At 53.7% G+C, this 25,625-nt stretch overlaps 1 protein-coding gene across 5 annotated transcripts; it reads right to left on the reverse strand.

Moving 5' to 3' along the window:
• Positions 1 to 6: 6 nt before the first annotated feature.
• KCNN1 (potassium calcium-activated channel subfamily N member 1) lies at positions 7 to 24,315 on the reverse strand. Of its 5 annotated transcripts, none has more exons than XM_032465279.1 (11): positions 24,129 to 24,256; positions 19,220 to 19,702; positions 18,399 to 18,494; positions 15,071 to 15,489; positions 12,168 to 12,309; positions 9,730 to 9,855; positions 8,773 to 8,883; positions 8,035 to 8,162; positions 3,849 to 3,857; positions 3,535 to 3,604; positions 7 to 1,065 (listed from the first exon to the last, which is right to left on the reverse strand). In XM_032465279.1, the coding sequence occupies exons 2-11, from the start codon at positions 19,619 to 19,621 to the stop codon at positions 811 to 813; spliced, it is 1,758 nt and encodes a 585-aa protein (XP_032321170.1). In that variant the 5' UTR covers positions 19,622 to 19,702; positions 24,129 to 24,256; the 3' UTR covers positions 7 to 810. The 5 variants fall into 5 exon arrangements, 4 of the variants coding, with proteins under 4 accessions (XP_032321170.1, XP_032321171.1, XP_014406219.2 ...); XM_032465280.1 differs by lacking the exon at positions 9,730 to 9,855 and adding an exon at positions 14,648 to 14,656; XR_004314283.1 differs by lacking the exon at positions 9,730 to 9,855 and adding an exon at positions 14,648 to 14,656 and having other exon boundaries at positions 473 to 1,065; positions 8,060 to 8,162; positions 24,129 to 24,315.
• Positions 24,316 to 25,625: the final 1,310 nt, after the last annotated feature.

The following is a 25,625-nucleotide window of genomic DNA, read 5'->3' on the forward strand; positions in this document are numbered from 1 at the left end:
CACTTCTCTGAGTCTCCCCATCCTACCCTGGTCAGGTTCTGGTGAAGAGTCAGTATGATTGTTTACATTACATTGTCTGTATGCAGTGGGTGCTCAGCCTGTGTCCAATGAAGACTGAATGGCCCTCCTCAATCATGTCACCTCCCCTGCTGGAAAATGACCCATGGCCCTGCTGGAGCCTGGCCCATAGTCGGTATTCCAGCAAAGCCAGCTGGAAGGATGTCCTGATGACCTGCTGCCTCCCACAGGCCCAGGCTGGGCCATGCACGGTCCCTCTATGGGTATCAGGTAAGACTGGCGCAGATGTCCTCCAGGAGGTGTCCCTGACTAAGCTCAGGCCTGGAAGCCTACCAGGCTAGAATGGGGATGGGCTCACTGGACCCTCTACATCCAGTCTGAGATCTTGGGCCAGGTGTCCACCACCCATGTTATGATTTTGAGTGCCCCCCAGCCACGTATAACAGGCAGCAACTGGGTGGGGTCCTGCTTTATTCGGAACTGGCAAGGACCCCTCTCCTGGCTGCTCTGCACCCACTGGGGGCCAGGGGGCCAGTGGAAGCTCCAAGCTCCCCCAGCTCCAATCAAGGAGGAAGTGGGCAATGGCCCACCCCTGCCCTAAATGGTCGTCTGGCCCTGCCCCGTGCCCTCTGCCCAGATGGGCTGGGTGGGGCGGGCTCCAGTCCACTCAGCCCAACTCAGCTTCGGCTCCTTGAACTCCAAGAGGCGCCACTGTACAGGGCTTCCTGGGTGGCATGGAGGTGGTGGCCACACGATGGCCAAGATTGAGGGGTCTGGTGGCAGGTAGGGCTGTCACCCGCAGTCTGAAGGGGCCACGGGTGGCCACCAGCGTGGGGGACTCCAGGCCACCTGGTCCAGGGGGCCAGGGCCAGGCTGGGGAGGCAGGGTTGGTGGGGGCGGGTGTATGGCTTGGGCGATGAGGCCAGGCAAGGCCTGCAGAGAGGTGCCCAACGCATCCAGGCGGCTTTCAAGGGCAGCCAGGCGGGCCTCGAGCTCCTCGTGCTGGGCGTGCAGCTCGGACATGAGGTCGTACATGACATTCTGGGTCTGCCACAGACAGAGAGGGTGGGAGAGAGAGGAGAGGCCAAGTGAGAGACAGGGAGCAATGGACACACAGAGAGACAGCTGACCAGCTCCGGTTGGGTGGGGGCTCACTAAGGAGACCCAAGTGGGGGGCAACTGTGAGGGCAGTCCCCCAGCGCAGCTGAAGGGAATGGTGGGAGAATAGGCGAGAGAAGAGAAAGGTCTTGAATGCCAGGCTCAGGGCCAGCAGGCCAAGGGAAGGTCAAGGGAGGTCCTGAGGGTGAGTGGATGTGATCAGAACTCCCATGAGGGGATGAACCAGCCACATGGCCCGTTTAAGCCAGAGGGTGGTCTTGCGTGATTCTTGGACAATGCTGCCCCAGGGCACACTCGAGGGGGAGGAGGCTCAGTTGTGCTTCCCGCATTAGACTAGGGAGGGGATAGGGGCCTGGGGGGAGAGGTTACCACCCCAAGGATCTGACCTGGTCACAGACTGGGGAACACGACAGGCACAATTACTGTGACAGCAGGTGGTGGGGCATCCCTGCCATCTCGACTGCTCCCCACAACCCAGCAAGCAAAGACTGGTTCTGCCACTGTCCAGATGGGGACGGGAGTTGCTGGGGCAGCCCGCCACGAAGGGACAGCCCTCGGTGCAGACGCCGCTCTAGCCACCAGGTGGCGCTAGAACATCGTTCCGTGTCTGGGCCCAGCTTCCGCGCAGATCAGACCCCTAGACGACCGCAGCTCACCGCCCGTCAACCCAGATGGGAGGACTGAAGGGGTGGTACCCCACCCCGGCCTCGCACCCCAACCTCTTGCTCTGTGGGAGACAGGTCATCCTTCCATACCACAGCTCCTTACTACACTGTACACTCAGCTTCTCCCTTCCAGCCTCCACGCCTTCACCTGGGCGTGCCTTCCACCTGCTACTGGTAGGCCAACCCCATTGGGGATGAACACATGCCTCTGGGCACCTCCTAGGACCACAGATCCTCACCTCAGCCTGCCTCACAGGGCCACTCAGTCCCCAGGGCTAGAGAGTAACGTCTGGTAGCATCCAGCCCTTGGACGGGTCTTTGTGGACCTCTCTGAGGTTTAATTTTTTTACATTAGAATATACATTTAATTTTTGTTGGAGAGAGACCAATTAAATCAGCAACCTTGGAAAGCATTAAAATTTAATACCTAAAAACATTTTAACCTCGTTAAGTTAAAAAAAATTAGAAACCCTATAATCCAATCCAGTGAAAGACTTACTTCAAAGAAGCCTTTGTTAAATGTCTTTTGAGAGTACACTGCTGTGATTACAAGGTTTCAATAACTTAGAAATTCAAATTTGAATTACGTATATTAATGAAGGAAGTGTGATATGGAGAATCCAAACTATAATGTCTAGTACCTCAGTTTTTCAAGGGTATTTTATATGTATTCATAGCTGTAAATCTCATCTGACATCAAATTAGTTGGCCAAGGATTTCTATATGCTCTTAAGATTATGCTCCTCCTACTCCCAATTGAATGATTCCTTTGGGGTTCTAGAGTATTTTTTTTCCTCTGTAGTGTTCTCTTCCAAATTAAGTTTATGTGGGTTAATATCAAATTACATTGCATTCTCTTGCTAGTTATAAGGGGGGTGAGTCCAAAATGTGATGAGTTTAAGCAGTAAAATAGAAGAATTCACATTTTCTGAAGGTAATATTAAATTTGGCTCAGATTGATTAATTGATTAGGGATGGAGCCGATTAGCAAAGTTCACACATAAACTATTTATGAAAGGTCAGAAGGGAGTTTAGGATAGTCTGACAAATATTCTGAGAGCTTGCCTAACTGGAGGTGGGTCAGTTGACACCTTCTAACAGATGAATAAAACGCAGGGAATAGGATGGGACTTGGCATTAGAACCAACAAACAGATCCATTTATAACACAAACTGATCTTACAGAACTCTTTGCAATCAACTTTAATCTCCTGAAAGATGTTTAATTGCTATACAAATAAGCTTTCTCCTGATGCTGTAATTTGAATGTATATCCACAGCAAAAGCCGTTTGTTTTTCTCTTAAATTTTAGAGCTTGTGTGTTGATGACATTCCTAAATGTAAAAATACCACTTCATCAATTTAGCCCACTAATTACTTCTTCTTATTAAAGTGATTTTATTAGCTATTCATTAAAAAATAAAATAGCTGCCAACATTAAAAAGTAAAGATTTTACACTCAGATGTAGATTTCTAGCATCTCTCTAACCATCAAAGCCTCTGGTCGCAGTGGACCTCTACAGACAGGGCCAACATCCCCTGGTGGCTGGTCCCTGCCCACCCTGCATCCCTTGCCTGTTCACCTGTCTGTACTATGGGCACCAGCACTATCCCTCCCTCTGTGGCAGGAGATGGGCTCTGTCCTTTCCTGAATACCCACCATCCTCCTCTGAGGGCCAGACCAACCCCTTCTGGCCCAGGCTGCTGCCCCAACCGCGCCCAGCCCTGCTCACCTTAGCCAGATCTGCAAGCGTATTGGTCTGGTCATTCAGCTTCCCTTGCTCAATCTTCACACTCCGGAGCCTGGGGGACAGATGGTGGACGGGGTTGAATGGAGGCTGCAGTGGGGCCATGGGTCCTTCCTCCAACCACCCCAACCAGAGGCACCCAATGAGATATGCAGTGGGGGATGAGGGGCAAGTTGGAAGTCAGCCCCCTTGCAGCCCCCTTCCCTCCTAGCATGCAGGGGGCAGTGGGGCCTGGGGGGCGGTTCAGCCACCACCCACAGTGCCCACATGCACTCACCCCCCCCCAGGAAGAGACTTACTTCTGAGCTCTGGCAGGACCCGGCGGAGCAGAGAGAAATCACAAGGCAATTTTAATCTCAGCACAGCTGGGTGGCATGTGCCCAAACCTTCCCGCTTCCCATGTGCGCCACCCCAGGGCCAGGCTGGGACCCTGGACAGCGGAAGGGCTGCTGCCCTTGCTTGAGGAGGTCTAGCCTCTGAGGGGGTGGGGTCACCCCTCAGGGATGCACTCTCCCTCCAGCAGCGCCCACCCAGCAACTGCAGCTGCCTTCAGCCTGGCAGCTCCACTGTATGCCACCCTGTGCCAAGTTCCTGGCCCCGGAGGTGGCATTTAGTCCAGAAAACTATGCCTACACCATTTCCCAAGGAGGAAACCAAGGCTCACAGGGGCAAAGCTAGTGCTCACTGGCATCCCAGCAGGATCTGAACCAGCACCTGCCACTCAGCTTCTGCCGCCTCGGCCCCCTGGACAGCAGCCTATGGGGTGTGGGGGGAGTTGGCCAGTGTGTGTCCTCACCCCTTCTCTCCATCCCTTCTGTAGCTCAACCAGCCCAGGGAGGCCATTCCAGGTAGGACTCTCCTCCTCACTGGTCCAAACTGAACCCCTGCACGCCCACATGTGATAGATGCTCGGGGAGGCCTCTTGGGGCCCACCCATGCTGGGTGCTGCCAGGATGCCTGGGAGGACCTGGCCCTCAGTCTGGAGAAGTGGAGGTGGATACAGACACCTCCAGTCCCAGAAGTCTGGGGGTGCCCTGGAGAGGAAGCAGAGGCTTGCTAAGGAGCCATTGACATACCTTCCCCGTGGAAGTCATTCTTGGCATCTCTGGAACCTTCCTGTTATGGGTTGAATGGTGTCCCCCTTCCCCTAAAAGATACATTGAAGTCCTAATCCCTAGTACCTCAGAACATGGCTTTATTTGGAAATAGGGCCTTTGCAGATTTAACCAGGTTAAGATAACTGATGTCCTTATTTTTTTAAAAAAAGGGAAATTTGGATGCAGACACACATAAGGAGAACACCGTATGAAGATGGATTGGAGCGATGCTCCTATAAGCCAGGGAGCTCCTGAGTCTGCCAAAAGCTAGGAGAGAGGCCTGAACAGATCTAATGCCTTAGAGGGAGAATGGCCCTGCTGACACCCTGATTTCAGACTTCTGGCCACCAGAACAGTGAGATCATAAATTCTGTTTTAAACCACCCAGTTTGTGGTACTTCGTTAAAGTGGCCAGTAGAAATTCATACACTGCTCAAACCCATGCTGTGTGCCCTCAATCCATCCTCTCTGAGACCATTTCTTCCTTTTCATTGGCTGTTCATACAGCGCTCCCATCGTGGGGCCTCTCCAGCTCAAGAAGATGCCGTGGCTCCCGCATACCTGTAGATGGTACTTCCGGTCTCCCTGGCACTGTGCTCATTCCCACCTCCCTACCTTTGCCCAAACTGTGGACACTCCTTGGTATGCCTACCTACCTCTCAGTTTCTCGTCCAAATCTCATCTACCCTTCAAGCCCTGGTGCAAACTTGCTTGATTTCATAAGCTGTACTCGTAAGGTCACTTTTTGGTGAGGGGGTACAGGCGGACCTGAGGGTGAGTGAGACAGTGTTGCCCCAGAACAAAGGGACACAGGTGACTCCCAAAGCAGATACTTTCTCCACAGACCTGGCTCTCCTCAACTCCTACCCTCCCACTTCCCCCAAAGAACCTTCTGGGACATCCCTTGGGGCAAGATCCAGTGCAGGGCCATGCCTGTGTGCCCCATGCCTGACACAGAAGCTGGTGCCAGAAATGTTTGTGGAGTGACCAAATGAACATATAGAGAGTGGTATTATCAACAACAATGCCAGTTCTCATTTTCAGAAAATATTGTGTGGCAGGCAGGGTCCGGTCACCCCAGCTGTGTGTAATCCACGCTCTTCTCGTGGAGAAGAGGCAAGTTACTATTGTCTCCACTTTACAAATAAGAAAATGAAGCTTGGAGTAGTGGAGTTGCTTGCTCAGGCCCCACAGTTAGGTGACAGAGACCAGATTGGGACCCAGTGGTCAGTAAACATCTGTTGAAGGGTCAAAAAGGAAGGCCTTGGGGTCATGTGAGGAGACAAGACTAACACCTCGGCACAGTGAAGTCAAGTAAGTGGGGTGCCAGTTCCCTGCCCTGCTTTTTAGGTAATATGGAAGCAGAGGCAAGAAGCAGAGGTTTGGGGTGCCATGTGTGCCTGAGTGCTTGCTCCGTGCCAGGGACTATGCCAGGCATTTCCACACATGATTCCATTTAGATCACCCCACAGTCCTGTGAAGCAGGGACTGTAATCATGAAAAAGTAACCCAATTATAACAGTAAACATAATAAACGCAAATGGACTAAACTCTCTAGCTAAAAGACAAGGATGACAAGGGGCTCAAGGAGACTTTTGGGGTGATGGATCTGTTCATTATCTTAACTGCAGTGATAGTTTTGTGGGTGTATATCTATGTTAACACTGATCAAATTGTACCCACTAAAGAGCTGCTTTTGACTGTATGCCAATTATACCTTAATAAATCTGTTCTTTAAAAAGAAGCAAAAGTGATTAAACAGAATTAAAAAATTAAAGTCCAGCTGGCTGAGCTTTCTCTCCCATGGCTGGTCTCTCCATGTCCACACTCCTTTACCCTCTGGTGCCCCAGGAGTTGGGCCACCCCAGCCACATGCTGGGATCTCCCCTGAACAGCTGCCCTGCTCTGTGGATCATACCGGGGTCCTCTGTGCTGCCTCTAGCTCTGTTTCCTAGGGCTGACTTCGTTGTCTTCCTGTTGTACTAGTTCAGATCCTAACATTGTTTACCTCACTTCCCGATTCATCAGCCCGTGAGTCTGGCCTGGGAGGTCTTGGGGCAGGGATCTATCTGGCTCACCTAGGGCAGCCAATTGAGAATGGGGTTTTCCAGGATGTAAGAGATGGGAATGTATCGGCTCATTCTGAAAAATGCCTAAAAACATATTTTTTTCTATTTTAAATCAGGTACCATCTGGCTCAGCTGTAATTTATATTTGAGTGCTTGATCCCACAGGATTCAGAGCTGTTTAAATTCTAGACTGGGCACTGTCCCATTCATCCTATATGTGGCCACTAAGCATTGAAATGTGGATGGTCTGAATAAAAACAGGCTGTAAGTGTAAAATACACGCCAGGCTTCAAAGATTTGGTACAAAAAGTTTTCTAAGATATCCTGTTAATTATTTTATATTAATCACATATTAAAATAATATTTTTGATATATTAGAGTAAATTAATATATTAAAATTAATTTCACTTATTTCTTTTCACTTTTTTTAATGTGACTACTAGGAAAATTTTAATTTTATACGTGGCTCACATGATACTTCTAGTGGACAGTGATTGGCATTATGGTCTATAGGCCACATCTGGACAGCTGCTTCTTTTGAAAAATGATATTAGAGCACAGTTACACCTATTCATCTTTGCTGTCTTCCTGCTTTAACAGCAGAGTTCAGTAGAGAGTGACAGACACTTTTTGGCCCACAAAGCCTGAAATAATTAATATCTGGTCCTTTACAGAAAAACTTTGCCAACTCTGGCTGCACACTGGACTTACCTGAGGAACTTAAGCTTGAACTCAGGCTGCATCCTAGACTCTACTGTAACTGGTGCTGGGCATGGCCCATGGGGTTTTAAAAAGTGCAGCCCCCCTACCCCCACCCCCAATGACCTCAATGAGCAGCCAAGGATGAGGACCACTTGATTTAATAATTCTCAGGACAAAAGGACAACAGGGGAAATTAAGTCACTTCTAATTACCCAACATGATCACATGAATCAGGCCACAAATTTAATTTTGAGCTTCCTGGAAGCCAATGCAAAAAGGGAACATTACTTCAATGTCCAAGGGGAAACTCATTTTGGCTATTCCAGAGAATAAAATATGCTCCTTGCCACTTATGTTGGGTGGTTTGCATGATTTGTCAGAGGTGATTGTCTTGGACGAGTGCTGGGCCCATCACCTGCCTCCCTCTGTCCACCCCACCATTCCACTCAGCACAGAAGCTGCAAGCCACCACCAACCGACCACCCAGCATGGGAATGGCCATGAAGAGGCCATGATGAGATGCCTGGCCTGGTCTGTGGCCTCCTCCCAGCAGGGGCCATGGCTGCCTCCATGCCAGGCGGACACAGAAACGCGAGCGGGAAAGGTGCTGGACTTACTGATGGATGGCTTGGAGGAACTTACGCTGGTGTTTCCGAACCCGGGCGTGGTCTGGCTTCTTCACCAGCCTGGTATGTTTGTAGATGAGCCACGTCTCCCTGAGAACGTTAGCAGCGGCGTTTTTTACCTGAGGCCAGAGAAAGAACAGTTCCTTAGGGTGGGCACAAAACCACAGAAGGCTCTGAACACTTCTGGAAACCTCCAGAAACTCCTGAATATTCCCCCTGGGGTCCTGGGACTGTAAGGCAGGGCCATTTTTACATGTCCACATCTGTGCTGTGTGTGTAAATGTGTTTCTGCCTAATACACATCACTCACCATGGGCCAGACCCTTTCTATATACCTTGCAAATGTTAACTCAGGAACTCGACACACACTGTTATTTCTCTTATTTTAGACATGGGGAAACAGAGGCACAGAGAGGCTGACCTGCTGAGGTCCCACAGCTTGTAAGTTGCACCTGGCTGCCTGGTCACAGAACCCCTGCCTCTTGCTGAATGGCTCATGGCTGGGCTGCCACTCAGTACAGAAGTGGATGCCTGTGGCCATCGCCATGTCTTCTGCATGGCTCATGAACGTCCACATGGTGGCATAGCCCAGTGCAGTATGGGCACGCACAGTCAGCACGGTGGCCCACGGGCACATGAGCATCCTGACATGGGCAGAAGTCAGGTGGGGAGGGTCTGCCTTTGATGATCAGGAAGCGAGGTGGCTGTGATGCGGGCTGGTGTCCTTACCCGCTTGGTGAGCTGAGTGTCCATCATGAAATTGTGCACGTGTTTCTCTGCCTTGGTGAGTTCCAATTTCCGGGCCACCACGGCGACCACGAGTGCTGTGCAGCCGGCCCCCTGCATTAGAGGGCAAGGGGTCACATCAGGGTCCACCTCCTACGGGTCCTGGGTTGTAAGTAGGACACCCTCCCTCCTCCAGGAAGCCTGCCTGATTGCTTCCTAACGTTTACCCTCCATGCCCATAGGGTGGGCAGATCCTACCTGCTGAGTTCATTGACTGCCAACCCCACTTGCTTAATATACATCAAACATCCAGGGAGCCTGTGCCACAGATTAGTTCATTTGATCCCCAACATCCCCAGGAGGAAGGACCACTCATCCCCATTGGGCAGAGGGGGAAAGTGAGGCTCGGGGATAGGAAAGGGGACAAGAAACATGTGGGATCTGCATGAACATGTGGGGCTGATGCCCACGGAGGTGGGAGGATTTGGAAGCATTTCCATCAAGGTTTTGGGGTCTGGATAATGAGGGCAGAGACCTAGCTGACATGTTGCTGACCAGTAAGGAGGATTCAGCTGGTAGGGTCAGAAGGGTGGCAAGAAAGAAGGGTCAGGCCAGCTGCCTGCGGTAGGGCACTTGCAGGAAGGAAGAGGCAAAGTATAGGTCCCAGGATGTGGGGGAGTAAGGGGCAGGGACGTCTCCCTAATGATGGGATCCCTGCTCTTAGCAACTGCCCTCCCCAGTATGCCCTGAGTGACAGCCAGTCCACTGGCTAGGGAAGGAGGCCAGAGAGGACTTGCTTGTCCACATGGAGGCTGCCTGAAAGACAGAAGGGCAGGAGTGAGGACCCAAGGTGGAGGGCAAGGCTGAGAGATAGGGATGGGGGGAGCGGGCAGCGAAAAGTGACGCAGGAGGAGGGAGGGGAGAGGGAGGTTCTGTCAATGAGAATTAGGAGCCAGGGACCCCAGGACATCCTGGTGTCATCAGCTGCAGGAGTGGCTGGGAAGCAGGTGGCGGGGGCCGGTGAGGGGGGCTGTAAGGCTCTCTCTGGCAACTCTCCTGTCCGCTGGTTCCTCCTGCGGCTGCTGCCTGTAGGATGGAAGGAAGGAAGAGATCCAGGCTTGGCCCCTGGGGGCCAAGGTAGTAGCTAGTTTTTCTTACTGATGGAAGGAAACATTTATGGGAAGGGTGGGCAAGGGCTGGGGACACTGTTGGACCAGCTGGGGTGGGGTGGATGCAAAGTTGCCCCCTGAGGAAACCCCATCATGTATTCCTGGCCAGGATGAGGGTCTTGGGAGGACTTGAAAGTCCATGTTCAAAAAAACCCTGTCAACCAGGGCCAAGAAACAGACTACCTCCGTGTGGAATACTATGCAGCCTGGAAAAGGATCGGCCAGTGACTCTGCACAATAGCACAGATGCCACGTCCAGCAAAAGACATGAAATTCAGAGGAGGCCATGCTGGGATGCCTTGAAGTTCAAGAATGAGCAAACATGTGCTTTATAAGTGTCTGGAAGGGGGTGAGTCCATGGGCAGTGACTGGGTGGGGACACACTTGGGCAAGGATAGAAGAGGGATGGGACAACAAAAGAATTAGAAATGGAAAGTGGGACTACAGTTAATACTTGTGTGTTGAATTTTGCTAAGAGGGTAGATTTTAAGTGTTATCACAACAGAAAGGAAGCGGTAACTAGCTGGGCTGATGGATACGTTAATTACCCTGATTGCGGTGATTGTTTCACAATGTTTACGTACATCACATCATCAAGTTGCACACCTTAAATATGAGTAATTTTTAACTGTCAATTATACCTCAACAAAGCTGGAAAAAAATTTTTTAAATAAAAACATTATTTCAAAAGAAGAAAAAAACACAACAAAAAACAGAGAGTGGCTAAAAAAGACCAAGGTATGACTTCATGTGATACCAGGCTGTGTGGTGACAGCAAAAAGCAAGACACATCCCTGGGTGCAAACACTCCTGCACGTCCCAGGGTTGAGGGCAGGGAATGAGCTGCAGGCTAACCACAGAAGCAGTTTTCTGAAGGAGGTTTATCCAGGAGAAGAGAACTTGGCTTTTCTGTTTTGCTGTGGGTTTTCTGGGTTTAAAGCCATCATCTTATCTGAGTGTTTTTCTTTATTCATGGGGGTGGGGACAGGGGGAGTGGACTGTGGCCAATCTTTAGTTTTTTCCCCTTCTATTCTCGCAAAATAACATAAGCAAATATGCAGAATGCCTTTTAACAAAGAGGGGCTGTGACAGCTTGGCCAGGAGACGGTCATGGACCCCCAGGTGGTATCCAAATAGGAGGGGACAAGAGGTGAAGAAGGGAGAGAGCCATAGACCTCAGGAGATGGTGACAATGGAGGATGGTCTACCTGCAGTGAAGGGGGCTGGGCTGAGCCCCGGAAAGATAGTCCCTTCCTCTGCAGAAGGGAAACCATGGTGGGCACGGCATCGTACTTTTCAAGAACAAACATCTCTCTGCCAAGAGAAGGAAGGACCCACTTCAGGAAGTGGTCTGGGGTGGACCCTGGTGGGGAAATCAGGTTGGTTTCTTTAGGCCTGTGGGTGTTCACTGATGTTTTTCACAAATGAACGTGTTACTCGGGGGTTGGGGAGAGGAGTTCCCTACCATGCATCAAACAATTCATAGCAATCCAAAACACAGAAAAGCATTTGTGGAGGAGATAAAAGAAGCTTAAAGAGGAAGAAGGTTCCAGAAGAAAGGGATGGGCAGGGAACCTAATGATCGAATCAGGGTAAAGAGAAGGCACCAGAGGTCAAAGTTTGCTCACACAAGCAGATGGACTTGAGAAGGTTTTAGTGAAGATGAGTTGCTGCCTGGGCCCAAGGAGTCACACGAGATAAACTTCACATGCAAGGGGCTCCGTGGGGGTGCTAAAGACACCCTGGCAGTCAGGCAAGGATGCAGAATTGGCCCATGATGGCTAGCTCAGAGGCTATTGACGGGGTACCTGAGGCATTCATGGTTCTAGGCACTTATAAATGAACAGACTCAGTCCTTGCAACGAGCACAGAAGTGGGCACTGGTTATAGCCGGGGAAACTGAGGCACAGAAGCATCAAGGCACATTCACATCCAAGGGCTGTGAACTAAGCAGGCTGCGGAGCATAAAGGGGCAAAGACGCCACTTGGTTCAGAGTGGACCACAGCACCTGGCCCGGCAGGCACAGCAGGCGCTGCGTATCTCAGGCTGGAAGAGCCCTAGAGGAGATGCCCCAGGAAACCTGAAGGTGTGGATTCCATGTCACATCTGAGGGAAAGAACAGGGTGGCAGAGGGGTGGGCTGACACAGGGAGGAACTTTGAGCAGGTGTAGCTCGAGACGGGGTGAGCTCCTCGTCAGTGGGGAGTGTGCAAGGGCCCTTGCTCTTACCATAATGCCAGTGAGCAGGCACACGCCCTTCCCGCAGTAGGTGTGGGGCACCATGTCGCCGTAACCGATGGAGAGGAAGGTGATGGAGATGAGCCACATGGCCCCCAGGAAGTTGCTGGTCACTTCCTGCTTGTCGTGGTACCTGGGGGGAGCCAGGGAGGGCCAAGTCAGTCCACTCTGGTCCCTCTTCCTTCATCATACCCCCTAGGGCAGCGCCAGGAAGACAGGGCCCTGGGTCCCCTTAGCTGCATGAAGGGCCTTGCAGGAAGTTGCTCATTCTGGGGGCTCAGTGTCCAAGGCGCTGCTGTAGGGCGGGGTGGATGAATGGTTAGCGCCTGGGGCAGCCCCATGGTCCTCCTGAAGATACCCACACCCTCCTCCCCAGCATCCCTTTCAACCTTCTACTTTCGCCTGACCCCCAAGCTGCTGGTTATGGGGCAGAGAGGGGTCCAGGTGAGGGTGCGTCCACATGTGTCCACACATGTGCACACGATCCCCCTCCCAAAGACAGACACACAGACAGATGCGAACATGGGTGGCCAGGGGCACCAGAAGCAGCAGGAAGTAGAGGTGAGGATTCAGGTCAGATACCAGAAAGAACTTCCCCAGCCAGCAAGGCTGAGAGGAGGGAGGAGGATTCAACAGGGAGACAGGAGACTGGGGGACCACACCCTGGGACTTGGGAGTAGAAGGGAAGTCAATACCTGGAGGGCAGTACCAGTGGCCCCAACCTCAGGCCTGGAGTTCTTCTGGGGGTCATGCGGGATGGGGCAGCTTGCTTGACCCTGGGGAGAGGCCTGGGACTCAACTTGTGTTATTCAAGGGGACAGATCTCCAAGGCCTTGCAAAGGATGTGATTTTGTCCCGATCACAGCTGGTTCTACCTATGGTCAGCCCAGGCTGGGGGGCTGAGGGATTACTTTTCTGAGTCTGGGGGTGGCTTGATGTTCTGCTCCAGCCCAGCCCCTTCCTTCCGCAAAGCCCCTCCAGCTCAGGGAGGTCAGGGAGCCTTTTCCAGCTAATCCCCTCCCTCCTAGGCTGCAGGGGCAGGGCAGGGGAGCTGGGAGGGAGGGCTGTTTCAGGCAGACAGCGCTGGGATCAGGGGCTCAAGATGGGAAAGAGATGGAAACCCAAAACATGAGAAGGAGGGATGGAGGCCTTCCCAGCAGGTTTGGGATTTGGGCATTCCTTCCCTACCAGGAGGTCAGGTGTCATTCCAGGCTGTCTGCTGGATGAGGGGGACCAGGGACTGAACCCTATCTTTCATTGAGGCACCTGAGCCCCAAGCTGCACCAGCCTCCACCTCTCAGGGGATCAGGGCCCCCCACCCAGGAGGCAGGAGGAGAGGGGAACCCACCAGCCACGGGCTGGGAGGCTTCAGGCCTGGCTGGAGCTATGGTGGGTGCTGCAGGACCACCCATAACCAGGGAGTGGGGGACATGCAGGAGGTGGGGTGGGACAGAGCCACAGGGGCAGAGGAGGAAGGCGAGGGGGCATCAAGCAGTGTCACAGGGCTCAGAATTTAGGATTGGCTGCCCCCCCCGGCCCTGCCCCGTTCCCCACCCTCACCTGGCACCCCTGCAACAACCTGGCCTGGACCTCAGGGGTGCCTTGACAAAGGGCACCCTCTCCCAGTTCCCAAGCTCCAGTCCTGAGATCTGTGGGAGTTGGCAAGGGGGCACATCAGGGGTCTGAGGAGCCCCTGCATGATCCTCAGACAGTAAGCCCTGGTAACAGATCTCCCTCACCCCCATGAGCCCCACATCAGTCTGAGGCAGCGGCCGTGGAGGGGGAGTTTGAAGGGGTGAGGACTGGGGTTCTGGGGGCGAGTCCAGCCCAGGGACCTCCCAGGAAGCCCAGTCCCAGCACCACCTACCACAGCCCCTCTAGGGCCTTCCCCAGCTAGGCACGAGGCAGGAGAGACCTCCCTCCCAGACAAGCAGTCCAGTGGGACTCCTCCCTCTCCTGGAACTGAGATTGGGCCCTCAGGGATGCCTTTCTGCTCCCAAAGCCTCAGTTTCCTCATCTATAAGTTGGGTTGATGGCCCTCCACCTTCCAGGGCTATTCAGAACAAGCCCTGTACGGGGGTCTTAAAAGCTGGGCCAGTTTTCATTCACCCTAGACCCACTTAACTCTCAGGAGGAGCTGTTCAAGCCTCCTGGGGCCAGGTGCCCCAACAAGGCACCAGAGCTAAGCTCTTTTCCTCCCCCTCCCCACTTTGGAGACAAGGACCCCAGGGATGCCATGGGGATTTGGCCTGAGAGTGGCCTGCCTCCCTGCTGGCCCGGGCTCAACCCAAGACCCACCTGCCTGGCTGCACAGGGACAGGCTCTCCCCACAGCCCCGTGGGCTCTCGGCTGGTCCCGGCCCCCCGCCTCACTTCCCCGCTCCCTCCCCTGGTGGCAGCTGATCTTAAATTCCTGGCGGGCAGGACAGCTGGTAGCTCTGTGCACACAGCTCGGCTGAGAGTAGGACTCACATGTTTTCCCTACAGTCCAGTGGGGCGGGCAGAGGGGAGAAGGAGAGCAGGTTAAATTGTGGGGGAAACAGGTGGTTGGTGGGAGGGTCCCTGTTCCTGCTGCCTCCACCACCCTGGGCCAGAGGTTAGAGGTCCAGCCCATGGAGGGGCCCCCCTGGGGGAAAGGGAGGGGAGATACGGATGGGGTCCTAGAGGGTGTGGGTCGGGGTAGGGGCTGGGGGTAACTGGGGACACAGGGCTAGAGTCCTAGGGAGGAGGGAGTTGCACATGAGAGTCACTGAGGCCGGGAACTTGGCAGAGGGGCAGTCACTAGGGTCAGGGGATGTGAGGACAGAGTGATGGCTGAGGGAGTCCCAGGGTCACTAAAGTCATGGGTGGGTATGAGGGTCATGGGGGTCAGGGGTCAGGGGGTCAGGGGCGCACCTCTCGCAGACCCGCACGGTCCAGGCGGCGATGATCCAGGAGGAGATGCTGAAGACAAGGAGCACGGTGCCCGGGCAGATGGTCATGAGTGTCTTCATGACGAAGCGTGTGTTGAAGGTAATCTTGTTGAGGGCACCGATGCTGCGGCTAGAGGCGTCAGTGAAGATCTTGCTGTGCAGCAGCATGACGCGGCCCAGCAGGTAGAGACGCAGGAACATGGGCACGGACAGCAGCACGTCCACATCGGCCTCAGCCGCCGACGGCGCGTAGGTGAAGGCCAGCCGCGCCGTCCACGTGAAGCGGTAGTGGCCGGGCACCGGGTGGATGGCGCACACGGCCAGTTCCAAGGAGATGAGGAAAACGCGCTCGCAGGTCATTGCAATGCGCCAGTCATCTGCCCCGTTATCCACCATGAACAGCTGCAGAGGTCAGGCAGGCGGGTGGCATGGGTCTCAGACACGTGGTTAGGCCCGGGAGTGAGACCCCTGCCCCAAACCCCATCCGTTTTTTCAAGACACATGGCCTCAGAGGTAAAACTCCCTAGTTCTCAGCATCAGCCACAATTCAAACTAAACGTGGCACAGGTGTTTCCCCAAAAGTCACAGAGTTGCCAATGACATAACCATCCCATTCCTATGATTATAGGCACAAGGGATGAAAACAGTTGTTCAAGCACATCCTTATGCCCACATCATCCCAGCAGCACTGTTCACAGTCGCCCAAAGTGGAAAGAACCCAAATGTCCATCAATGGATAAATGGATGAATAAAATGTGGTCCTTCTATACAATGGAACATTACTCAGCCATAAACAGGAGTTCTGACACATGCTACAGCGTGGATGAACCTTGAAAACATTATGCTGAGTGAAAGAAGACAGAGGCCACCGGCCAGGGTCAAGGGACCAACGCTGCCACCCCAGAGGGCCTGGAAGGTGGAGGAGTGCTGAGCCAAGGGGGGTCATTCTCCCGCCCTCAAATCTAATGGAACTTGCCTGGCCGGGTCTGAGACATGCTTAGGACCTGTCACCCCTTACTTCTTTCATCTTTCTCCCTTTTGGAACAGGAATGTCTATCCTATGCTTGTCCTACCATGTTTTTTTGGAAGCACACAACTTGTCTGGTTCACAGCTGGAGGGGAATTTTGTCTCAGGAGGAATCATACCTCGAATCTCACCCATATCTGATTTAGATAATATTGATTGCTTGATTGATTTTATGGACATATTGGATTTACAATGTTGTGTTAGTTTCTGGAACACAGCATAGTGATTCAGTTATATATATATATATATCTTTTTCCATATTCTTTTTCATTATAGGTTTTTACAAGCTATTGGATATAGTTCCCTGTGCTATATAATAAGACCTTGTTGTTTACCTGTTTTATATATAGTAGTGTGTATCTGCTAATCTCAACTCCTAATTTATCCCTCCCCACTCCCTTTCCCTTTGGTAACCATAAGTTTTTTTTCTGTGTCTGTGAGTTTCTTTCTATTTTGTAAGTTCATTAGTGTCATTTTTTTAGATTGCAGATGTAAGTAATATCATATGATATTTGTCTTTCTCTGACTTCACCTAGTATGATTATCTCTAGGTCCATCCATGTTGCTGCAAATGACAAAATTTCATTCTTTTTCATGGCTGAGTAATAGCCCATTGTATGCATATGTATGTATGTACATATATGTGTGAGTGTGTGTGTGTGTATACACACACATGCCACAACTTATTTTTCATTTCTTTCTTTTTTGTTTTGTTTTAATTTAAAAATTAAAAAAAAATTGGGGGGGGAGATAATTAGGTTTATTTATTTATTTATTCAAGAGAAGGTACTGGGGATTGAACCCAGGACCTCATGTATGCTAAGCATGTGCTCTGCCATTTGAGCTATACCCTCCCCTCTACCACAGCTTCTTTATCCAATGATTTAGATGAAATTTAAATGACCTGGACTTAGAGTTGATGCTGGCATAGGTTAAGACTTTGGGGGCTGTTGGGATGGGATGAATGCATTTTGCATGGGAGAAGGACATGGATTGAGGAAGTGTGCCAGGAGGCGGAGTGTTATGGACTGAACTGTGTCCTCTCAAAATTCATCTGTTGAAGCCCTAGCCCCTAATATGACTGTATGTGGACACAGGGCCTTTAAAGTGGTAATTAAGGTTACATGAGGTCATAAGAATGGGGACCAGTGTTCTTATAAGAAGAGGAAGAGACACTAGGGATGCGTGTGCACACACCAAAGGCCATGTCAGGACTTAGGGAGAACACGGCCATCTGTAAGCCAAGAAGAGAGCCCTCAGGAGAAACCAACCCTGCCAGCCTCTTGGACATCCAGGAGAATTGGGAAAGAATACATTTCTGTTGTTTAAGTCACTCAGTTGTGGTATGACACAGTACTTCATTTTTTTTTTTGTTTGGCTGAATAATAATAATGGATGGACCAAGTTTTAGTTATCATCAGTTGATGGATGTTTGGGTTATTTCCACTTTTTGGCGATTGTGAATAATGCTGCTATGAACATACGTGTATAAGTTTTTACGTGGATGTAGGTTTTGGCTTCCCTGGGATGTGTAACTAGGAGTGGATCGCTGGGTCAGATGGTAACTCATGTTTAACTGTTAGAGGAACTGCCAGAATGTTGTCCCCATCTGTACCTCAGAACTGCTTCCTTCTAGTTCAGGGGTCACTGTCCTTCTCCCCCCACTCCCAGCCAGATTGAGGACCCCTCCAGTGTGCCAGACCTTGGGTGTCTCCTTGTAAGCCCACACACAGTGCAACACAGGTAGGATTTTCGTACACCTGTCTTCTGCCAGATTACAGAGATCAAGGCTCAAAGGCCAGAGTCAGGAGCCAGATCTGACACCTTCTGGTGTTCCCAGGTCCTGGTGCCAGTCTGCTGTGGTAACGTCTGTCTGACAAGCCCTGAGCTGGTCTTTATTAACCCCTGAAATAGGAGAACAAACTCCCTGGCACGTGATCAATCATTCAAACGCAGGGTGGGATGGAATAGGAGAAGGAGCCCGGTGTTACAAACACTGGACTCCATGGCTGCAAAAACGACCCATGTGCACCAGAACTAGCCCCCACCTCCTGCTCCCTCACTGTCTTCTTTACCAAACAATCAAATGAAAATTAAAATAAAGACTTGCGTTACAAGGAAATTTAGAGTCATCTAAACAGTGTGTCTCTGTGGAGATCTTTTTTTTTTCCTATAAAGAGGCTACTGGTCCTCTTAGTTTTCAAGGGCTGGGGTCTCAGATGGCTGGTGTGAGGGGCTCTGAGGCGTGGGGAGGAGAGCTGCCCCAATCCCACCTGGCACTGACCTGGATCTCCCGGGCATGGTAGAGGACGACCAGGCCCAGCAGGATGACGGTGGAGAGGCTGATGAGGCATTTGAGTGCAAAGGAGTATAGGGACTCCTGGGCAGAGAGAACAGAGGGCAGGACAGACGCTGGGGGTGGGGGGCGGGCAGCCCTCCAGACCCCCTACCTGGTTGTTTCACGAAGGAAGTGATGCTCCTGTCCTTACTCCTTTGGCCCGGGCTGACGGTAAGGTGGGCCCAGCCCTTCAGTTTATAAGGCCTGGCCTCACCTGGGTATAGCACTTCACAGTTTATAAGTCCTGGCCTCTTGAAGGCCCAGCATGGCACAATTTATAAGGGCTGGCCTCACATGGGCACAGCACTACACAGTTTATAAGGCCTGGCCTCCTCTGGCCTTGACACTTCACAGTTTACAGGCTAATATGGTTCTGATCTCACTCTAGGCTTGTAGTCCAGCTCTCTAAAGGGGGAAAGCTCTTTCCCGCTCCTCAGCACAGCCTTTCTCTAGGGGGTCCCTTGTCCTGGGCCTGACCTGGGAGGCAGCCCCCTCCCTGCCTTCAGCCAAGACGCAGCCCCTTGGTGCAGGGCAGAGGGAATGGGCTGGAGCCGTCTGCCCCCACCTTCAGCCTCCCTGCCATACCCAGGGTGTGGACACAGCAGGAGGCTCAAGGCTCCCCGTATTCCCACCTTCAGGGTCCCCCCAGCATCCCCTACCCACCTCTCAGGGCCAACGTAGCCCCAACCCCATGCCCAAGGGGCTGCGGGGAGCCAGGTGGGCCCAGCAGGGCCTCCCCTGGGTGACCAGGGAAGGGCCATGCATACCTTGGTGTAGACCCCCCAGGACAGCTCTGTCTCCGTCACCATGACAACGATGCCGAACATGCCAAAGATGAGGGCGTAGTCGCTGAGGCGCTTCCGCTTCTCGAAGAGTGCCCGCCGGTGGCCCAGGCGGTGACCTACACTTGGGGGCTTCCTTGAGGCCCTCTGCCTGCCCGCCTCGTCTTCCTCTTCATCTTCCTCCTCCTCCTGGTCCTGGGGCTGCCCCTGGGGGCTGCTGGGTGAGGGCTGGATTGGCTCACTCTTGGCCACCACCACCTGGATGCCTGGGCCATTCGGAGGCTGCGGGGGGTGGCTGGCCTCAGGGTCCAGAGGGTCTCGGCCCAGGGCACCCAGCCCGCCACCCAGCGGCCGTCCCCCGCAGCCACGGTGGTTGTGGCTGTTCATGACTATGTGGGCGCTGGGGTTGGGCTTGCTGCCGGCCGCCTGGGGCCCGGCATGGCTCAGCGACTGGGCTCCCTCGCTGACCTGCAGGTACATGGGGAACACAGTCATGTCAGGGCCTTGCCAACTAACCAGAGGGCTAGGGACACCCCCCACCAAAAACATTCTGAGGCTGGAGAGGCCATGATCCCACTGCAGCTAATATGTGGCTTGGCCATCCTAGAAACAGTCAAGTTGGCCTATGTTCCCCTCCCCTGCTCAAAACCTTCCCAGGCCTCTCCACTGCCACTGCACAGAAACTCAACTCTTCATTGTGGCTGGAAGCCTCTGTGATCTGGCTCCCAGCCACCTTATCCTTCTCACTTTCCCCAGAGTTACTCCCTTTCAGCCACACTGGCCTCTCCGTTACCAGACCGCGACAAGCTTGGTCCTGCCTCAGGGCCTTTGCACCTGCTGAGCCCTCTGTCTGGAACACTCTCCTGCCAGACCTGTGCCCACTGACTTTCTGTGTCTCCAAATACCAGAACAATGCTGAGCACACAGGTGACACACAGTAAACACTTCTGAATGCCTCAAGATGGAATCTGCTGGCTGATTTGCCTGGGAAGACTAGAGACCATGTAAGTGAGCAGTCAGGAGGTGGTTCTGATCCAGGCTTGTCTCCTTCTGACCTTCAGGCTCTTGGACAAGTTAATTTCACTCTACTGAACCTCCAGTTCCTCCCATAGAGTTGTCCAGAGGCCTGAACACACTTACACAGTCACAGAGTGTAGCGAGGGGCATATTAGGGGCCGTGGCTGTGGTATGAGACCCTCAGCTCCCTCAGTGATCTCCAAACAGATTCTAGGACCAAAGCAGCAATCCAGGATTGTACTCTAAGATCTCAGAATTGATTCTACAGGGCCTTGGGAGACATGCTCAGCCCGGTCCTGTAATATCAGGCCAGATTCAAGTTATCCCACAGAGGAAACCGGCTACTGAGGAACAGACTGTGATCTGCATCCTCAGATTCTGCCCCTGCACAGGGCAATGTCCTGTGGCATCACATGCAAAAGCAAGGACTTTGAAGACAGTGACATGCACATGCTGCCTGGAGTTCAATCTCCTGGGTCCCCAGTTGCCAGACCCCCCACTCCACCCCAGCCCACTACCTCTCCTCCCCCTTTGCATGTATCCTCTTCACACAGATTTTCTCTTTAATCCTCACAATACTCCCAAGAAGGGGGTCCTGGGATTTGGGCAGTTTTGCCAATGGGGAAACTGAGGCACCATGCGGTGAAGGGGCTGTCTCCTTACAAGATAGCTTCTGGACCAGGCTACCTTGTGACATTCTCTCAACAAGCCAGGTGGCGGTGGGCTTTGGGCCAAGTGTTGTCCCCTTTGAAGAGGCCAGGCAGGAAAGTACTGGAGGCCCAGGAATGGTGGCTGTGTGCACAGACAGGACACCTCCCTGGCCCTGAAGCCATATTCCTGGGGGTGACAGACTCAGAAAATGTCAATTCAGGACAAGTCAAGATGAGCCATGTTGCCAGGCGGGACATGGGTGCCCTTGGCCAGGGCACCACTTGCATGCATTGCAGGACCACCTGTGCCCTGGTCTGGCGCCCCCCAGACAGGATCTGTCCTACTCACTATATGTCCCCAGATGCTGGTGCCAGCACACAGTAGGAACAGAAGAAACATGAGTCTTAGAACATGTCCCACTCCCATCCATCACACCAACCAAGCCGTGGCTACCTGTGACCGGAAACTTTACAGTTTATAAGAGCTGGCCTTACGCAGGCCCAGAGCTTCAGTTTATATGGGCTGGTCTCCTGCAGGCCCAGCACTTCAGAGTTTATACAGGCTGGTCTCCTGTAAGCCCAGCACTTCACAGTTCATATGAGCTGGTCCCCTGCAGGCCCAGTACATCGCAGTTGATAAGGCTGACCTTGGCCCTGATCTCTCTCTTCATCCTCACAAACACTCAGGTGCCACTCTCCTCCTGGGCTAGAGCCCCTGCCTGCCCCTTTAAAGGGCTGTCAGCGCTAGGCGGGGCTGAGAGCTGACCCCCAGGACACACACAGCAGCCCCAGACCCTGCCCTTGCCCAAGAGACAAGGACACCCCAGGCACCTCTCCTGCCTTCCCTCTGGAAAGTGCAGAAGGTCCCCGCCCAGGGCTTGGGGAGCATGGGCAGGAGAGGCGGTGGCCCGGCAGACAGGACTGGGAGGGGGTGGGGGTGCTGCAAACGACCTTCTGAAATGCACGGATGAAGATGCAATTTGGGGATGTGACTCAGCCGCCCAACACACAGGCCAGATTCGGACGCATGTCTGCCATGCTCCTCCTTGCCTGGCAGCCGCGTCCTAAGGTGCCCGGGCAGGGAGGAGGCAGAGGGGACGGACACATAGACAGGCGGCGGCAGGTGGCTTCCAGGAAGGCAGAGATGTGGAGGGCCTTCCTAGAACCCATAATGTTAATGTGTACCTAGCACTTATTGCAGGCCAAGCCCTTTATCAGAATTGTCACATTTAATCCCTACCGCCACTCAGCGAGGTAGGCGGCATTCTTACTCCCACTTTACAGATGGGAGACAAGGTTCAGAGAGATTCAGCAAGTTGCCCAAAGTCACGCAGCCAGGAAGGGCAGGGACTAAGTGTAGTCTGGGGTGGGAAGGTGGTAGTCAGATCTGGCCAGGTCCCTCTTGACGAGCAGCCATTTGGAAAGGGAGCCAGCCTGGCCCTGCCCTTGAGGGATCACAAAGCTCAGGACACAGGCATGATGTGTGTCTGACCCCTCCCACGACATCATAGGAAAGGGAAGGACAGAGTGGTCTGCAGAAGAGTGCAGACAGATTCCACAGGAGAATGGGACAACCCATTTCTAAAGGCTGGGTGGGACCAGAGGGCCCTGGGGACAAGAGACCTTCCCCTGCTTACTGCAATTTGGGCCTAAAGCTGGGGTGTCAGGGACCCTCAGAGATTCCTAAAGAACCAGGAGCCCCTATGAAAACCCAGCCAAGGTTTAGATGTCCATGAAAGGGTGTGTTTTTCTAGGTCAGGGCCCTGGGTTCTCCAAGGAGTTCCCCTAAAAGGTAAGAAACACCCTGCATTTGGTTTTGAGAGTCCCTGGAATTGTCCAAATTGTCTAACATGTTTGAGACACAAGACTTCTGTTCCCTGAATGCTGGGGTAGGGGGTGAGTAGAACCCTGCCTTCTGCACCATCCTAAGAGATACTGTCAGAAACCTGTGGGCCAAGCGGGGCAGGGGGTACCCAGGAGGGCGCTTGAGGAACCGAGGAAGGTGTGCAGGCAGCAGGGAGCAAGGAGGTCGGCTCCTCCAAACTCTCCCTTTCAACAGGAAGAGAAAGAAAATGGCCAGACCCCGAAGAGTGAGCCCTCTTACAAATGGTGGGTTGATTGCAGTGGCTTTCTAAGAGGCACCTTTGGGCATCCCAGACAGGATGGTCACTTCCCCCCCTCAGCTGCCTCTTCAGTAACAGTGTGTCTCAGTGCCCACCCAGCAGAGTCATAGCCAGAAGGGAGTGAGATCTCACATGGAAAATGCTTAGCACGCAGCCCAGCTACTACCCCACACCAAGCTCCGTTCTTTAGAGCTGGACCAGGAGCAGGTGCCCCCTGTCTCCAAGGCACAGCCCCCTCGGGGTGACATGCTCATCCTACCCCTCCCAGGAATCATGGCCAGAGCAGCACATGGCAGAATCTTCCAGGATGTGTGGGTGAGATGTGGGTTGTGTGTCCCTGTGGAGCGTGGAGAAAGACCCCAAGACACCCCACCCCCCAGCACTCATGGGGCCCTAGCTCTGCAGGGCAGACAGGATCTATTTGCCCTCCCACTCCATGGGCTGCCAGAGTGGGTGCAATGAGTCGCTGGTTGACTGCTGGATCCCCTAGGCATTCCCCTCATCACCACCGATCAGGAACCTGCCAGTAGCCAGCAGGGGGCAATTAGCCTGCCCTCCCCACCTCCCCATGGCTGCCTCCACCAGTGCCCTCCACTGTGATCCATCTTCATCAGTATCTCTGGCTCACCCCCAGCCTCCAGCACTCATATTTGCAGCTCCACCCTTCAGGACAGTCCGGACAGTGCATTGTGCTTGGTACCCAACCTCTGTCCAGGGAGAGCTGGGGGACCCGGTTTTCCAACCCCTGCCATGCTGCCCGTAATGACTGGATACCAGGGCCAGTGGTGAGGGTCTCCTTCCTCCCGTTCCCAAGTCAGTCCTGGGTCACTGCCTCCACCGGGAGAGCTCCCCTCACTGTATCTATGGAGTTTGGAGACTCACTGCCCTGCGCCTGCCAAAGTGAACCCGCTACCCACTCCCTCCGAGATGGGGGTCTGTGAACCTTTACTCACTCGGGCAGAGCATATACACATTTCCCCCATCCCCGTGTACCCTAGGTTGCAGACCCCACGAAAATCCTCCCTTCTGGCTCTTGCCCCAAACCGCATCTCCCTCTGGGATGCGCCTCCCTCCCTGGGTGCCTCTGCCCATCCCATTCCGTACCTGCTGGACTCGGCTCGGGTGGGCGGACGAGGCTGGAGGAGAGAAGGTCCTGCGCGGCCGCGGACCCCCGGGCGGGGGTCGGAGCCGGGGTCGCGGGCGGGGCGGCCGGCAGCAGGTGGGCACGGGGCCCCGGGGCTTTGGGGCCGGGGGCGGCGACAGCGGGCGCATCCCCGGCCGCCCTGTCCACGGGCCCGGCCGGGGGGCGAGCGCCCGCCCGGGCTGGGAGAGGAGGGGGCGGTGCGACGCCGGCGGCTCGCCGATTGGCCGAGCCCAGGGTGGCACCGCCCCCGGCGACCCCGCAAGCCCCGCCTCCACTTAAAGATCCCTCATTCTCTGGTGCCCCCTTCGCCCCCCCAGCGTGCGGCTGGTTGTCAAACTCGCCCTCTTGCCCCGCTCGATGGAGAGGACCTTGGAGAACCGAATACTCCGGACCTCGAAAGCCTTTGGGAACTCCTGACCACCCCTTTTCCAAAATCAGTTTCCCAAACTCCAACCATCTCTCAACCTTTGCGTGCCTGGGGTCTGATCAAACCACGCACTTGCTGAGGGGACAACTTTGCAGTGACTGGACACTTCCCTTTTGAAATCACCTCATCAAACGTCTGTTCCATGTGGGGAACCGTTGAAGTGGAGGAGCAGGATGTTGGCAAGTGGAGGTGCCTAGGATCTGGGCATGGGGGCTTCCAGGGGTAGAGGAGATGCCTCCTGGGGCAAGGCTGCCTTCTTTGGAAGGAAAGAGCCCACCTAGATTAGGCCCCTCCCCCAGTCCTAACTCCCAAAATCAATGCCAAGATGACAGGACAGCAGGAGACTATGGGGGGGGGGGTGCCCAAATGGTACCCCTTTCCCCTGGCACTGAGGGTAGCCTTGATCAACATTCATTCAATGTTAACGGCAGCTCAGAGAAGCCTTGGGGACTGGGGGAGTGGGGAACCCTTACCTCCTCCTTTCCCAGGCAGCCTCATTACCTCAGCCTCACCCTTTCCCCACCCTGTCCCCCTGTCACCCGGGTGACTGAATCTGGTTCTGTCCTCCCCAGCCTGGGGGCTCCTGGGGGCAGCAGCTCTCCCCATCTCTCTCCCAGCCTCCCATCTGTTTTCTTCCTGGCTCTGAGCTTTGGAGCAGGTCAGGAACATCTGATTGCTCATCATGGCCTAAGGGCAGCTATCTGTTTTGTTTCTTCTGTGGTGTCCAGGAAATAGCTGGACCGAATGAATGAATGAGTGGACAGCTACTTGGGCAGGGGGTGGTCCTGTGGGCCAGTGACAGTGGTGAGGCTGAGCAGAGCTAGGTGATGGCCAGAGGTCAGCAGGTGGGATTCCTGTTTCCTCCTCTGGAGAGTCTGTTCTTTATCTCAGCCTGTTGGGGACATTGTGAGGAGGGCCTAGCGGCAGTGACAGTGTGCAGGTCTGTGATGGTTGGGAAGTGGAGGCCTGGGGACCATCCATGCCCTGCTGTGTCCACAGGGACTCGAGTGGGGTTGTGGGGGCCCAAAAG

This window comes from Camelus ferus, chromosome 22 (assembly GCF_009834535.1).
Source record: "Camelus ferus isolate YT-003-E chromosome 22, BCGSAC_Cfer_1.0, whole genome shotgun sequence".
Lineage (NCBI taxonomy): Eukaryota > Metazoa > Chordata > Mammalia > Artiodactyla > Camelidae > Camelus > Camelus ferus.

What these genes read in the sequence shown, in the direction of transcription:
- KCNN1 (XM_032465279.1), bottom strand. Translation starts at nt 19,621, where the DNA reads ATGAACAGCCACAACCACCGTGGCTGCGGGGGACGGCCGCTGGGTGGC. An exon ending in GCCTGCTCACTGGCATTATG is followed by an intron (nt 9,856 to 12,167) that starts GTAAGAGCAAGG and finishes TCCATCCTACAG; the next exon opens with GCAGCAGCCGCAGGAGGAAC. An exon ending in ACACTCAGCTCACCAAGCGG is followed by an intron (nt 8,163 to 8,772) that starts GTAAGGACACCA and finishes CTCTGGCCTCAG; the next exon opens with GTAAAAAACGCCGCTGCTAA.